This window comes from Panthera pardus, unplaced genomic scaffold (genome assembly GCF_024362965.1).
Source record: "Panthera pardus isolate Hobbes unplaced genomic scaffold, ASM2436296v1 HiC_scaffold_12, whole genome shotgun sequence".
Classification (NCBI taxonomy): Eukaryota; Metazoa; Chordata; class Mammalia; order Carnivora; family Felidae; genus Panthera; species Panthera pardus.
The window spans coordinates 74,390,356-74,407,260 of NW_026526677.1; the positions used below are offsets into that span (position 1 = coordinate 74,390,356).

The window sequence follows — 16,905 nt, forward strand, 5'->3', positions numbered from 1 at the left end:
ACTTCTGGACTGTCAACAAACTTCCAGACGGCATTTCTTAACCCACACGTGAGCTCTTTGAAATCCCGGCAACGTTTCTTGTTGCATGGTTCCAGATAATCTTTGCTTCCTCCTATAATGTAATTCCTACCTCTCTCCATAGTGTGTTCCTTTCCCATGTGTCAAGCTGTTTGGTTATCTCTTCTCCCTTTTGAGTTTATCAGGATCGCTGCCTGAGATACCTTTTCCAATTCTCACCCATTTCCTGATATATTGTTTCCTTATTTCCTGCACAAGTATTCCTTGTATTCTTTTTCTCCCTCCTTATCTGCCTGTTCCCCAGCTTTTGTGACGTGACACACAGAGTGTTAGCCTGTTGTTCAGAGTTGCGTGTGTATCTCTCTTCTCATTATGTCCATTTAGCAATTCTATATTGTGTATAATATACATAGAGCTCAGTGCTGCTGCCTTACATTCTGGGGAGACATTTAGCCAGACACACAGACATTTCCAGAACTGCCCTTTGGAGCCTGTGATGTGCTTTGTCCAGAGTAAGAGCTGGTCCCATGTGTAACCTTGGAAAAATTAGGAATGGAATCATATTCTCCGAAAAGTCATCCACAGTCTTGAGGATGTTTTGTCATTTATCACATCTTTTGGCAGTTCATATGTTTTGGGAAAGGGAAGCCTGATACCCCCATGACCTTATTTAGGTCCTGATGCTCTGTGTACATCACCCCCGACCACAGCCTTTGCACAGATTCTTTTGCTTCCTTCTTGCCCTAATACTGCCATCACTTATCACAGTAGGAAAGGGGGGTCCTGAGGGAAGCTCTTCCATGTTATGATTTCCTGATTCCTGTTTTTTCCTTGAAGGAGAATAACTTTTAAAGGAGAATGGCAGTTGGGATGGCTAAAAGGATGTTAACTCTTGGAGGCAGGACAGACCACAGGGACTTAGCACAGCAGTAAATGAGGATTGTGTCAGAATGTAGCAAGCCGAGGGCATCTTTTTCCTTCACCTGCATTTTGCCCCCCGTAACTACTGGAATGGACACTGCTTAAAGACATTGTTCCATCTGAAACTATCTGGGTTCTTTTCTCTTTCAGGAAGTTATTCCATAGTAAACGGTGTTATTTGGAAAAGGTGTTTTCCCCCTTGCTTTACTTCTTTTTTTTTTTTTTTTTTTAATCTTGAGCATAAGCGAATACTAATGTATTTACCCTTTGCTTTCTGTCAGCAAGGCCCACCAGAGAAAAATTGAAATCGTGCATTTTTCTGGAACATTTTCTCAGACGGCCAAGCATAGGAGCAAATTATATCCTCTCCATACATTTTTTTTCTTTTACCCCGTGACGAATTTCTTTCTCCAGAGGGAGAAATGATTTTTTAAAAGGCTTGAACAACATGCTAATCTTTCCTTCTGATAGCCCCTGGTTGAATTACCCCTGAATTTGAAGCATTTACTGATGAAATGATACTTGACATTAACCAGTGTTGTATGGAAATATTTCTCGCACCTGGGGAGAAAATAAAGGAGGGTATTCATAACACTGCCGCTGCGTGGCTGAATCTCCCGTTTCCCTCAGAGCCACCTTGAATTACACTTGTTTCATGCTGATTGACTTTTCTCCTGAGACACTTTCAGACAATAGAAAGATTTGCACCACTGGAAAAAATTAGAATTTACGGTATTATAATAATGGAAAAGATTGGGTTTGGGTAATGGTCTGCTTGGCTGGCTGGCAGAACCAACTGGAGGCTTTGGTGTGGGATTTTGTCCTTGTTTAGACTGACAGAAGGTGATGTATCGTGTCCCTGTTCATGTAATACTCTTTCTGCTTGAGGAACTCTGCTTAGACTTAGGACTCAAATAGACAAGCAGGATTTTCCAGGGAGGAGCAAAATATGAACGTGGTTTTAGGTTTTGCATCTCAAGAGTATTTTGGATTTGGCAAACTGCTTTTCAGCGTTGACTTTGGTGACAATAGATAACAAAAACTATGAAGCTATGTGGTTCATTGTTTAACGTTAAAAAGGTTCTTCCCCTCATGCCAGTCTTTGTTGTTTATAGGACTATGAAAATTCTGTGTGTGTGTGTGTTTTTTAAAGATTTCATTTTTGAGTAATCCCTGCACACACTGTGGGGCTTGAACTCTCGACCCTGAGATCAAGGGTCCCACGCTCCACTGACTGAGCCAGCCGGGCGGCCCTGGTTTTTTTTTTTGTTGTTGTTGTTTTTTTTAATGAGAAAAGAAAAGTGCATAGCAAACCACGGAACAGTTGTCTCATTCTTCAGTTGGAACACGGAGATGTGTTTGTATAACAAGTATTGAAACCATTTCTTCAGGGATAACTCCCAGCTTATTTGAAATGAGAATCCATACCCTGTGATATGGTGTAGGAAGAATAATGAACTAGTCTGAAGAATCCCCAGATTGCATCCCACCTCCCAAGCTTTGCAGGCAGCCGTTTGACCTGTCTGGGCTACAGTATCTAGCTTGGACTGTGTCTCCCCAGATGTATTCCAGAAAACACTCTTTTTTCTCCTGCAGGTGGCTATTGTGGGGGTGGGGGGAGGAGATTCATGATGAAATAGATTTTAGAAGTTGTGTATGTTATATCCCTTGCAATCCCAGTTTACATAGTATATTTGTGTGTGCACCATGAATCCTGACCATGTGCCAGGACGCTTTCCTTCTGCTAGTGCAAATAGACAACACACACTATGCTTTCATAAGGATACAGCAAAGCAGGGGAAGTTATTAGAGGTGACTAAGGATGGGGGACGGGGAACATTTATTTTGGACCTTACAAAAGACTCCAAGGAGTTCTAAATTAACAAATCTGTTTACCTTTGCTCAAAATGCATTTCCTAAACTGTTTTTTTTAGTTGCACACCTATTCACATGTCATGAAGTAATGTATCATGGGACACAGTTTGGGAAATGGTGGGCCAGGTATTCACCCAGGGTCTGTGAGCTTTATAATCATAATTCCTGATTTGTCCAATGCTCATTTTGATCTTCTCCCTGGAGCATGTTGTGAAGTTACAGTGTATGCTGACCAGACACATTTCACTCCACATTGATCCAATTTTTGCCTTTTTCAAAGCATTTTGTTAGACAGATACTGTAAGAAGGAGATGAAATGAGGGAGCTAACTGCCCAGTATGTAATTTAAAGACACACGTAAGTAACTTTAATACAAGGAAGAAAGTGCCATCAGAGAGGTACAGTTAGGTAAAATACAGGCAAAGTTCAGAGCAGTGGTTCTCAGAGTACGGTTGTCCCGGGACCAGCATCTCCAGGGAACTTGCTAGAATTAGAAATTCTTCACCAGCTGGTCCAGAAACTCTGAAGTGGAGCCTAGCCCTACCATGATTCTGATGTTTGCTAAAGTTTAAGAAACACCCCTTTGAACTGGAGCTCACTTTTGAATGGGAATCTCTGGGATTGCTTCATAGAGTAGGCAGCATTTTAGTTTCCTCTAAGAAGATGAGTAAAATGTGTAGACATGAGCAAATAGAGACCTGTATTCTTGGAGGAGGAAGATAGCAGTGAGTCACATTCACGGTAGAGACCTGAGGTCCAATTTAAGCTTTTTTACTGGCAAGCTGTGTGACCCTGTCCAAATCACTTAACCCCTCGCAGTGTGTTTCCTCCACTTTAAAACCAGGGTGTTGGACGAGACAATTTTATGACCCTTTTGACTGTAAAGCTCAGTGAGTTTACATGGCCCTGGTTCCATATATCATGATATAATCTGAATAATGGCATGACATGCATTATTTGTGACCTGAATGCCTAGTATATGCTCTTCTGCACTCTCCAGCCACAATGGTTTGTATTAAGAGAACTACAGAGTAAACATTTTTTCTTCTCTTCAGGCAGCCATTAGCATCAGCCAGAGAGTAAAACTTTATTCCCAAATGTGTCATACAGGCAGTCTATAACTGATTTCAGGAGCAAGGACCCAGAACATCAAGTAGTGCCATGAGGACGGTAATTTGAGCAGTGTCAGAATAGGCTGCTCTGGAAGACAGGGTTTAGCAGTATCTGGCTGTTCTGGGACTCGTCACAGCAAGGAGAAATCCTGCTAGAACTCCTCAGGAATTAAATGCCAGGTCTGAGGAGGAGCTCACTAATGCAGCTGTAGTTTCCTGACTTTTAAAATATACACGCAGGCATTGGATATGTTACAGAGCTGTGGCAACAGCCCTTGACCCGTGCCACCAGGCACAGGCCTTTTCTGGCACTGACCCCAACACAGGGTGGGAGTCTAGGGTCTGTGAAAGGGTGGCTTTCATATGAGGGTTGGGCTACCCCAGGGGTAGTCTCCCTCTTGACCCTTTATCCTTAACCCTGTTTTCATTTGTTTTCTGTTTTGTATCCCTGCTTCTGAACACCTTAATAATTGTAATGTCAGTTAATGTTTATGGAGCATTTACTCTGTCTGAGACATACTTGCAAGCCTGTTACATGACTATGGAAACTCTTATAATCACTATTTTATTTTATTTTTTTTTAATTTAATGTTTATTTATTTTTGAAAGACAGAGACACGGAGCATGAGCAGGGGAGGGGCAGAGAGAGAGGGAGACACAGAATCCAAAGCAGGCTCCAGGCTCTGTGCTGTTAGCACAGAGCCTGCTGTGGGGCTCAAACTCATGAACCATGAGATCATGACCTGAGCTGAAGTCGGATGCTTAACTGAGTCACCCAGGTGCCCCAATTTTATTTTTTTTAATGTTTATTTATTTTTGAGAGAGAGAGAGACAGAGAGACAGAGTATGAGTGGGGGAGGGCTGAGCGAGAGGGAGACATAGAATCTGAAACAGGCTGCAGGCTCCAGGCTCTGAGCTGTCTGCATGGAGCCCAAAGTGGGGCTCAGACCCACAAACCATGAGATCATGACCTGAGCCGAAGTTGGACACTTAACGACTGAGCCGCCCAGGTGCCGCTATAGTCGATATTTTAAAGGTAAGGAAGCTGAGACTTAAAAAGGTTTAAGTATCACCCCATTGTCCCCCAGCAGTAAGTGACAAAGCCTGGATTCAAGTCCGGTTTCTCTGACCTTTGGGTCTACTATAGCAATCATTTGTTTTTAGTAAAGAAAAGACATCTTTACCTTTGGTGTGGCTTTTGCTATTGGAAAAGAAAATGTCTGAGGAGATTGTAAACTCCTCCCCATCCCTATCTTGTGACTTACAGATTTTGTCTTTTCTAAAAACCGCCTTAGTTAATGATCTTAATAGCTAACCGTTGTATACTTAACCATGTGATGTGAACTGTTTTTTAGATGCTTTATATTTATTAACTCAAATCTTATTTGGTAGGCACTATCATTCCCATTTTAGGGTAGAAGAAACCGAGGCACAGAGAGGTTAAAGAAGTTGCCCAACGTTACACAGCTAGTAAATGGTAGAGCTGGGATTCAAACCCAGGCAGTCGGGTGTCAGAGTGTGTGCTCTGGACTCACTGTGCATACAGCCCTTGTGTGGGTGTCACGGGCTCTAACACAGATCATCTTCATGCAGGACGCAGTGAAGGGGAAGCCCAGCAGATACGGACTTTGCTCTTTGTTTTACAGCCCATCCTAGCACATTTCCTAAGCACTATCTCTGTCTGCCAGTAAAACCCTTTCAAAATATGCAAGATAAGAAGAGATGGAGTGAAAATAGAATGTTTTTGTAAGGTGCCTTTTCTGCTGTTCAGAAATCTCAGCTATTTAAGGAGGCCAGTTTAATGCTGGAGGAAAACAGCCTCACCAGGTGACCAAAGCAATCAGTGGCCCCTGCTGAGTCAAGGTGCTCCCAGAGGCGTGGCCCTTGTAAGAGCTTTCTTGGCCCTTGGGGTCACTTGCATTTATTCACCCCTGGAAAGAAAAATCTGCATGCCCTTCCGAGTCTCGAGTCTCAGTGCTAAGATCCTTCTCTCAGAGCTCACTGGGCAGGGGGGGCACATCTGACTGCTCTGAAAAATAAATGTCTCCAAGATTGATGGCCTGATGATTTCTTTGGAGATGATATCAAAAAATATTGATTATGTTACTAAGTTGTACAAAATAGGCTCTGAGGTTGGGAACTAAGTGCTTTGTTTAAAATAATCCAGAAGCAGGATAAATCAATGTGCAGAGCATCTAAAACACCATAACTATCATATTGGCTTTGCAAATAGCTTGGCTTCAGTGTGGAAAGTGTACTATTTTTTTTTGAAACAGTTTAACAGTTGTCTTAGCATGCTAAAAAAAAAAAGCCAGAATCTTATTCTGGTGTTTACTTTGCAGAATTTTACAGAATCCCCCACTATCAGGCTTCATTTATTGTCTAAATCAATGGGTAAAACTGCAGGGTTTTTGTTTTTTTTTTTTTTAATGTTTATTTATTTATTTTTGAGACAGAGAGCATGAGTGGGGGAGGGGCAAAGAGAGAGGGAGAGAGAGAGAATCCCAAGCAGGCTCCACTCTGTCCGAGCAGAGCCAGACACGGGGCTTGATCCCACGAACTGTGAGATTATGACCTGAACTGAAATCAAGAGTTGGATGCTTAATTGACTGAGCCACCCAGGCTCCCCAGAAAACTGCAGGGTTTTTTAAAATTAGTTGGTGCCAGATAGGACTATTTTTTTTCCCCAAGACTAACGATCCAAAACCTGATGACCTATTTTGGTTTCAACAACTGAATCTGACAAGCTTAGTCCTGCTCAGGTTTTTGGAGTTCGATACAGATTTATGCACGCAGTGATACTGTTCCACTTCAGTGTGGTTTGTAGTATTTCCTATTCACATTGAAGACCACTGATTCTATTTTATAAGGAAAACATTGCAGCAGTGTATTTTGCTGAAAGAAAAACTCGGTCTGCAAAAGTACCACTTTTCGAATAGTGAAATCGAATGATGTTTTTTTCATGTTATGACAGCATTCTGTGCTTTGAAGGATTTACCAGAATGGTTTGTAGAAGTAACTGTCCCCCAGGGCACTTAAAGGTTTATTTACAGTTAACTACTTAGAGGAGGGAGTAGCACCAGGAAAATTAATAAGGTGTCAGAAGACAGCCATCGCTGCCATGTGATGATAAACCTCGTCACTAAGATTGTTACATAACTCAAAGAAAAACTAATTCAATTGACACACGTTTCCATTTGGGATGAGTTCTGAACCTGGGAGTCCTGAGACCTGGTATGAGTGAATCTCTTCATCTTTCTGGGTCTTAGTGTCCTCATCTCTTAACTCAGGAGATCAAATCAGATGATCTTTAAGGCTTCTTTGAGTTCATATAATTTCTTGATTCTGTTTCCTGAGGTAAGACGTGCGTATTTTCTGGGATTTGGAAACGGACCATGTTAAAGGCCTCTGGGCCTCTGGGCCTCTGGTTACATCAGTACCTTAGTGCTCTGTTCAGCAAACCAGTATGGTGCCCTCCTGCATGACATGTACTATGCTGGGTGCTGTGAATAGATTGGTGCACAAATGCAGCTCCACTCTTCAGTCAGGGTTTAAAATGGGGGTGGGGAGTGGACGAAGAAAAGTTGATTTGAGCTGAATTTACCATCAGGGCTGTTTTCTTCCCTGATGACCATGGAGTCCAGACTCCATGGGCAAAGCATCAGCAAAAGCTGTGCCCTCGGCACAGACCAGCGAGTGAGAGGTGAGGCAGAAACAGAATTTGTATTTCCCTGGACATACTGGGAGTAACCCCAGTTTTCTAGTTTGCGAGACTATACATGGCCTTAGATCATTCCCTAGAAGGGCCTTATCTCCTTCTGTTATGTCCCTAGTGAACCTAAAAATACCTCCTCTACTTTGGAGCGTTCTCCAATGATGAAATAGAGAGTCTATTGAGTGATATGGGGTATTAATAAAGCTTCTCCTGGTTTGTATCTGTGAGCCCTAAAGAGGGCTCTGTCACCCCAGGTGTCAGATGAGTGTGCTCCACGAAGAGGAAGCTCTAATTGCACTGGTCCCAGGGGGCTCTCCATTTCTCCTGGGTACCACATTTGAGCCTTGTGCATCCAAGCTGCTGCTTCTCACACTTAGCATATGAACCATTTCCTAAGGACGGACAGCCAAAGCCATTGCATGTGAAATTAATTTCTCTCCTTTTATAAAAAGTTATCTCGTCTTTCTACTTTTCATTTGTACTGTCTGTTCTGCTTATGAAACCCCTATATTAAACTGCACTCTTTCTACTTGCAACTCTATTTCCCGACTTGCTTCAGCAGGTGATAGCAGCAAATCATATCTCATTCTCAGTCAGAACCAAGAAAATACATGCCAAGGAATTTGCTTTAGAGTCTTCTGTAAGGCAGGGTTGGAAAAAAAGAGATGAGAAAGCCTTGTGAGGGTCTGGGGAGGGCTTAGGTTCTAATCCAGACTCTGCTACCAGAAGAGTGAAGTCGGATATTCTCATCTACTAAAAGGGTGTTATAACGTGTGCCTTGCCAACCCTGGGTAGGAAAGTGTTCTATAAACTACACAAATAATTTATAATAGTTTAAGATGTTAAATTTCTGTGGGCTATTTTTCAGTCGATAGCCAGATGGTAATTGTAACTAGTTTAGAAAGGAGATAACCAAATAGAGTCGTTAGATGGGTTTCATGCTTTTTTATCAATGATGAATGGTGACTAGTTCAACAGATTTAAATTATGTCATAAGTGCTTCTAGAGGGCCTTAATTCTTGGTTACAGGTTATTTAGAGAGAATGATGATGTGATGGGGAAAAGCGTACATTTTAGGAGTAAGAAAAACCAGCGTTTGGGACCCTGCTCTGCTCCTTACCTGCCGGGAAACATTGATGGAGCCAGTGCTCCCACCGTGCAGGTTAACTTCTCTAACCTGCAGTTTCCTAACACGTAGGTGGGTGAAACCATTTAGGGCTGTTGTAAGGATTAAATACAACAAAGGGGAGATGTCGTATACAGTGCCTGAGTGAGAGAGTGGACAGAAGCGTTCGTTTCCCGTCCCCTCTTATCTCCACATTCCCTGCAGAAGAGAATGTGAGGGTCCCACAGTGGCTGTTTCTTGGTGGAAGAACTCCAAATTGGGGGATTCTAGAAACCAGAGCTGTGAGAGTGTCAATAGACTTAGCTGTTCCTTGTTAAATTAGCCCTTTTATCCACCCTCTGTTTTAAATACTGGACAGATTTTATTGATTAAAATAGGAAAGTGTTTTTATTTCTTAATCTATGTAGTCATGGGGCTGTGGCAACTATGAAAATTTAATAGTGACTGTTGAAATGAATTGGAAGCAATTTTTAAAATTAGTTTTAAGAAATAAATCTCATATAATTTAGATTTTTCTGGCACTGAATCTTTCTTACCTCCTATGTTCTGGGTAGCATGGTCCACACATGGCTATCACTCAGATTATGTACCTCCTTAGGGATTGTCATCTCTGCTTTCTTTATTCAGCCTCATGGTACTGGATTATGCATAAATCTTGATCAGTTTTGAAGTCAGCACAACAAAAGATGATAATGCCTTATAAGAATTCTTTTAAAAGTTCAGTTATAAAGGTAATTGTGTAACCATTGATGACCAACATTAATTGGAAAAATATTAGAACATACAAAAACCCCTAGCTCCCACAACTCAGTTAGTCCTTTTTATTTTTACTTCTTTAAAGTTTGTTTATTTTGAAAGAGAGAAAGAGCGTGAGCAGGGGAAGGGCAGAGAGAGGGAGAGAGAGAATCCCAAGCAGACTCTGCACTTAGTGTGGAGCCCGATTCGGGGCTCAGTCCCACGACCCTGGGATCATGACCTGAGCTGAGATCAAGAGTTGAATGCTTAGCTGAGTCACCCACGTGTCTCAAGTTCTTTTTAAATGTAAATTTGAAATTGTGCATTTAGATATTTAAGTAATAATAGAATCATAACCACACATACTGATTTTTAAAATGTTTTATTTATTTATTTTGAGAGAGAGAGAGAGAGTGAGAGCAAGGCGGGGGGGCAGAGAGAGAGGGAGAGAGAGAATCCCAGGCAAGCCCCACTCTGCCAGCACAGAGCCTGACAAGGGGTTTTAACTCAAACCACGAGATTGTGACCTGAGCCGAAATCAAGAGTCAGACACTTACTGACTGAGAAGCCCAGATACCCCCACATGTATTGTTTTATATTTTTTTTCCACTTAGCATTATATCTTACCATATTTGAAAATATACATTTTAAAAAGAATTATTTTTAGTAGCTGTGTAGTATTTCACTATATGAATGCACTAGAAACTATTTGATAAGCAGTTAATGTTTTTTCAATCCCTTTGTCTTTTAAACTTTACTGTACTTTTTTATTGTTTATTTATTTTGAGAGAGACAGGGAGACAGAGAGAGCATGTGCGAGTGGGGAAGGGCAGAGAGAGAGGGAGAGAGAGAATCTCAAGCAGGCTCTATGCTGTCAGCACAGAACGTGACATGGGGCTCAATCCCATGAAACATGAGATCATGACCTGAGCCGAAACCAAGAGTTGGAGCCACCCGGGCTCCCCTAAACTGTACTTTAAATGTACACTTGTCTATTTCCACTGGATAATTGCCTAGCAGGTAATTCTAAGTGACAGGTAAATGCATTTTTTAAGGCTTCTAGTACATTTCTCAGTTGACCTTCGGAATGCAAGAAATCTTGTCTCAACGAACAATTGCGGCAGCAGCGTAAAAGTGGGATTTAAAAACCCAAACAACATCAGGTTAAACCCTAGTGACTCTGAATTTCTTGCTGTCTAGTACGATGAGGTTTCTAACTTTTTCTTGTATTGATGTTTTGGTAAAAAAAAAAAAAAAAAATTATAATGAAGTTTTTAAAAAGCACTGTTTCTTCACGGTGCATTCCTACACCTTCTCCCACTTTTCTGTAGGTTAATTTATCTTTTCTCTCTCTTTCTCCCCCCCCCCCCACCCCATTCCAGGATGGAGGTATGATACGATGGATATAACTATGGGATACTGTGTGGGTACACGGCCTCCTCCTTCTTGCCTCATTCTCCTGCTTCTCAAGCTTTTGGCCACAGTCTCCCAGGGGCTTCCGGGGACTGGGCCCCTGGGCTTCCACTTCACACACTCCGTTTACAATGCTACCGTGTATGAGAACTCAGCAGCAAGGACCTACGTCCACAGCCAGGGTAGAATGGGCATCACCTTAATAGATCTGTCCTGGGATGTCAAATACAGAATTGTATCTGGAGACGAGGAAGGCTTCTTCAAAGCAGAGGAAGTCATCATTGCAGACTTCTGTTTCCTCAGAATAAGAACTAAAGGTGGCAATTCGGCCATATTGAATAGGGAAATTCAGGACAATTATTTATTGATAGTAAAAGGTTCTGTCAGAGGAGAGGATCTGGAAGCATGGACCAAAGTGAACATACAGGTTTTAGATATGAACGATCTGCGACCTTTGTTTTCACCCACAACATACTCTGTTACAATCGCAGAAAGCACACCTTTAAGGACTAGCGTTGCCCAGGTGACAGCAACAGATGCCGATATCGGCTCCAATGGAGAATTCTACTACTACTTTAAAAACAAAGTTGATCTCTTTTCAGTTCACCCCACAAGTGGCGTCATCTCTTTAAGCGGGCGGTTAAATTATGACGAAAAGAATAGGTATGACCTGGAAATTTTGGCTGTGGACCGGGGGATGAAGCTCTATGGAAACAACGGAGTGAGCAGTACTGCGAAGCTTTATGTTCACATTGAACGTATAAATGAACACGCCCCAACTATCCACGTGGTCACTCACGTTCCTTCCTCACTGGACAGAGAGCCGACATACGCTGTGGTGACAGTCGATGACCTTGATGAAGGGGCCAATGGAGAGATTGAGTCTGTTTCCATTGTCGCTGGGGATCCTTTAGATCAGTTCTTCCTGGCTAAGGAAGGCAAGTGGATGAATGAGTACAAGATTAAGGAGAGAAAGAAGGTTGACTGGGAGAGCTTTCCTTATGGCTACAATCTCACTCTTCAAGCAAAAGATAAGGGGTCACCTCAGAAATTTTCAGCAGTAAGGATAGTCCACATTGCCAACCCCCAAAGAGACAGTGTCCCAGTTAGATTTGAAAAAGAAATGTATGATGTGAGCATTAGTGAATTTTCCCCTCCTGGTGTTGTGGTTGCTATAGTAAAATTAAGTCCCGAACCGCTAGATGTGGAATACAAATTATCTCCTGGTGAGGATGCACAGTACTTCAAAATTAATCCTCGGTCAGGTCTGATTGTCACAGCACAGCCACTGAATACTGTTAAGAAGGAGGTTTATAAACTGGACGTGACAAACAAGGAAGGAGATTTAAAAGCACAAGTTACCATCGGCATAGAAGATGCGAATGACCACACCCCAGAATTTCAGCAGCCGCTGTATGATGCTTTTGTGAATGAAAGTGTTCCGGTGGGCACAAGCGTTCTGATGGTTTCAGCTTCTGATAAGGATAAAGGGGAAAATGGGTACATCACCTACAGTATTGCCAGTCTTAATCTGTTACCATTTGCCATTAACCAGTTTACAGGTGTTATTAGCACAACTGAAGAATTGGATTTTGAATCCTCTCCAGAAACTTACAGGTTCATCGTAAGAGCCTCTGACTGGGGTTCGCCATACCGCCATGAAAGTGAAGTCAATGTGACTATTCGAATAGGAAATGTCAATGACAACAGCCCTCTTTTTGAAAAAGTGGCTTGCCAGGGAGTTATTTCCTATGACTTTCCAGTTGGGGGTCACATCACAGCTGTCTCAGCAATTGATATTGATGAACTTGAACTTGTAAAGTACAAAATCATCTCCGGAAATGAACTTGGTTTCTTTTATTTAAACCCAGACTCTGGTGTTTTACAGCTTAAAAAGTCACTGATGAATTCTGGCATCAAAAATGGTAATTTTGCCCTAAGGATTACAGCAACCGATGGAGAGAATTTTGCGGACCCCATGTCTGTTAATATTTCAGTCCTGCATGGGAAGGTGTCTTCAAAGAGCTTCAGTTGCCGAGAAACTCGTGTGGCTCAGAAGCTGGCAGAGAAGCTACTCATTAAGGCAAAAGCAAATGGGAAACTGAATCTGGAAGATGGATTTCTCGACTTTTATTCAGTTAATAGGCAAGGGCCGCATTTTGACAAGTCATTTCCTTCTGACGTAGCTGTGAAGGAGAATCTGCCCGTTGGTGCTAACATCCTGAAGATCAAAGCCTATGATGCCGACTCTGGCTTTAATGGAAAGGTGCTATTCACAATATCTGATGGGAATACGGATAGTTGTTTTAATATCGATATGGAGACTGGGCAACTTAAAGTCCTTCTGCCTATGGACCGAGAACACACAGACCTCTATCTCCTTAATATCACCATCTACGATTTAGGTAATCCACAAAAATCTTCGTGGAGGTTGCTGACCATCAATGTGGAGGATGCTAATGACAATAGCCCAGTCTTTCTTCAGGACAGCTACTCAGTTAACATTCTTGAAAGTTCAAGTATTGGTACTGAGATTATTCAGGTGGAAGCCAGAGACAAAGACTTGGGTTCTAATGGTGAAGTGACTTATTCAGTCTTGACAGATACTCAGCAGTTTGCTATCAACAGCTCAACTGGAATCATTTATGTAGCCGACCAATTGGACCGGGAATCTAAAGCAAACTACTCCTTAAAAATAGAAGCTAGAGACAAGGCAGAAAGTGGCCAGCAGCTGTTTTCGGTTGTCACTCTTAAGGTTTTTTTGGATGATGTCAATGACTGTTCCCCGGCTTTCATTCCCAGTAGCTATAGTGTGAAGGTTCTTGAAGATCTCCCTGTTGGCACTGTCATTGCTTGGCTGGAGACCCATGATCCAGATCTTGGGCTAGGGGGTCAAGTGCGCTATTCTTTGGTCAATGACTATAATGGGAGATTTGAAATAGATAAAGCCAGTGGTGCCATTCGCTTGAGCAAAGAGCTGGACTATGAAAAGCAGCAGTTCTACAACCTCACGGTTCGGGCCAAAGACAAAGGACGACCGGTCTCTCTGTCATCTGTTTCCTTTGTTGAGGTGGAGGTGGTGGATGTCAACGAAAACCTCCATACTCCCTACTTCCCAGACTTTGCTGTCGTTGGATCTGTAAAAGAAAACTCACGCATTGGAACAAGCGTACTGCAGGTGGCTGCCCAAGATGAGGACTCTGGGAGGGATGGAGAGATCCAGTACTCCATCAGGGATGGCAGTGGTCTTGGAAGGTTCAATATAGATGACGAGAGCGGTAAGTTTAATATTTTGTGCCACAAGTATTGTTTCACCTCTCGCGAATTGTATGTAACATTGGAGAAGAGAAGGAATATTCTCACACTGAAATAGAACGACAAATGAGGTTGCATTCGGTGCAGAGATGACACAAGTAAAAGCTTTATCTCAGAATGCATCGGTTTGTGAGAAGACATGTTTATACAGTGGTGCTAACCATGGTTTTCAATGGGAATCCCTGTGTTTTGTTTCTCTTGTTCTGCACTATTACCAGCTTATCTTTTGATAAGCGTAAGTAATTTTCACCTCTGTTGATTGCACTTCTGACCTTCACTAAATTAAAGGCCCTGATAAAGTAAATTACATTTGAATTGGCTTTAAATTAGAAGTGTGAAATGGATTTTCAGATGGATCTTATACACCAGTCTTTCCCTTTCTAGTAAAGCTTTGCTGGAGTGATATTGCAGTAGTTGCTTTCATGTTTCACAGGCACATCTGGCCTTTGAACGACAGGCATTCACACTGTGGATACTCAATTAATATATGGCAGTATGCTTCCGCCAGTGTTTTCGTGATCGGCTAGAGGGGGCATGTTGTGGATTTTGCTGATAAAAATTGATTTTAAGATTTTATTTATAAGACTTGATTGTTGTATAGAGACATTTTAAAATATGGGGCAACTTTACCTCAATATTTTCATTGTCCCCCACCCATTATATTCACACACACACACACACACACACACACACACACACACACACACATTTTCTGTTCTTATTATTGTCATTATTTATCTTTAAATGTACATGTGCCCAGACATGTGCATATGTGTGTGTGTTTCATGATTAGCACTGTGCATTTTCTAGTGGTCTTCAGATTGTAGTCATCTCATGACAGGGGTTGTGTCTTCTCTATTCTTGTGTAAATGGTAATATTAGCACTTCACAGCTTTCGGGGTACATTAATACATATTAACACACTGCAACACTCACTGGGTGCTTTGCTCCCAGTAAGGATAATGGTGATTAAAACAGGTAGTGATGATTAAAACAGGTGTTATTATAGTGATAGAAAGAGAATTTGAGGAATTGTATTAAATATTGGATAGAAGTTGCAAAACTGTACCATCACAAATTTAAACTGTAATTTTTATATACATGGACTGTAATTATGGCCAGTGTAAATTGTAAAATTGGTCTCCATAGCCATAATGAAGGTAAATATCAAGAAAATTGTGTTCTGATTTAGCCACACACTCTATTTTATTATATATCACTTTTCATTCCACTGAAACGTATTTTCATTTTTGAAATACAAAATGAGAAGGGAAGGGCAGTATCTTTACCGAGCATCTACTTTCTAGTAATACTTTGCACTGCTACCAGTGACTTCATGGAATACTGAAGGTGGGCACAACATTTTATGAAGACTTTTATAGTAAGGTCTTATTTAATTCTCCCAACCGCCCCATGAGGTACAACTAATAATCATCAATTCATGAACTGATACGCAGAGAAGACAGATGATTTGGAGCCTCATTTCAAACTCAGCTCTAAGTAACTGCAGTATTCTATGCTGTCTTCCATTTAAAGACATGTATGGACTTCCTCATGTTTCTAGATACACTTGAATTTGGTGTTGATCTAAAATCTATTAGGTAATAAGTGTTAAACTGTTTTCAAAGTCCTTACAGCCCTGGGTTCATTGACTGATGGCACTGGCCCTTAGTCCCCCTTTCTTTTTCAAAACTCTCAGTCTCATTGTTGGTGGCTCTCCAGTGAGAGAAGCTTATCGTTGGGACTCAGGTGGATGTGTGTAAGGTAGGTCAAACAGGAAGGCATCAGGTGGAATCATTAACTGCTGCTCCCTAGAAGACTACATCAGCCACGTTGAGTTGTTTGTATTTGGAAGTTTCGTCTTGGTGTAGCTTGATGCAGGGAAGAGCAGCAGCAATATGGTGAGAGTAGCCTAGATTTTCCCTACTGGTACCATGTTATTTTGTTCTCATCTTGCGTGTGATTTCAGAAAATACATGTATTGTTCATCTGATGATATAGCTTCCCTTGTAATTCTTGACTCCAAGAGTTTGGTATCCTTTGCCTCTATTTAAAATAAACAAACAAACAAAAACAACAACGCACTGTTCTTTGTTCCGTTAGATTCTGGATTGTATAAAATAAATTTTGCCATGGATGATAATGTCACTACTTATATTTTGACATTGCTTTGTTACTTAAAATGCTCTCACTGGTAAACATTAACTCCTTTGGGTGAAAGACTAGCTAAATGAGTTGTGGGAGGTCACAGACCCATTAGTAGGATATAGATGGACCTAGAACCCACTTGTCTCCTCTGTCCTAACTCGGTGTTCCTTTCTTTGCATTCCTACACATTCTGATTTACTTCCCCAGAGAATTTTTAATTTTTAAAACTATTGCAGCAGTTTGTATTTATTTATTAAAAAAATTTTTTTAATGTTTATTTTTGAGAGAGAGAGAGACAGAGACAGAGACAGAGCATGAGCGGGGGAGGGGCAGAGAGAACAAGAGAGACACAGAATCTGAAGCAGGCTCCAGGCTGTCAGCACACAGCCTGACGCGGGGCTTGAATTCACAAACTGTGAGATCATGACCTGAGCCAAAGTCGGACACTTAACCGACTGAGCCACCAAGGTGCCCCTATTGTAGCAGTTTTTTGCCCCCTTTACGGATTTCCCCCTCTCTTAGAAAGT

The 16,905-nt window shown here is 41.6% G+C and overlaps 1 protein-coding gene across 5 annotated transcripts in view; it reads left to right on the forward strand.

Annotated features, from left to right (window-relative positions):
* The window catches only part of FAT3 (FAT atypical cadherin 3), a 667,149-nt gene that overhangs the window by 136,306 nt on the left and 513,938 nt on the right, over positions 1 to 16,905 (forward strand). For all 5 annotated transcript variants that reach the window (XM_019450067.2, XM_019450069.2, XM_019450068.2 and 2 more), the window contains exon 2: positions 10,885 to 14,193. In XM_019450067.2, the coding sequence (XP_019305612.2) occupies positions 10,902 to 14,193 (3,292 nt within the window). In that variant the 5' untranslated portion in view covers positions 10,885 to 10,901. The remainder of the gene's footprint in view (positions 1 to 10,884; positions 14,194 to 16,905) is intronic.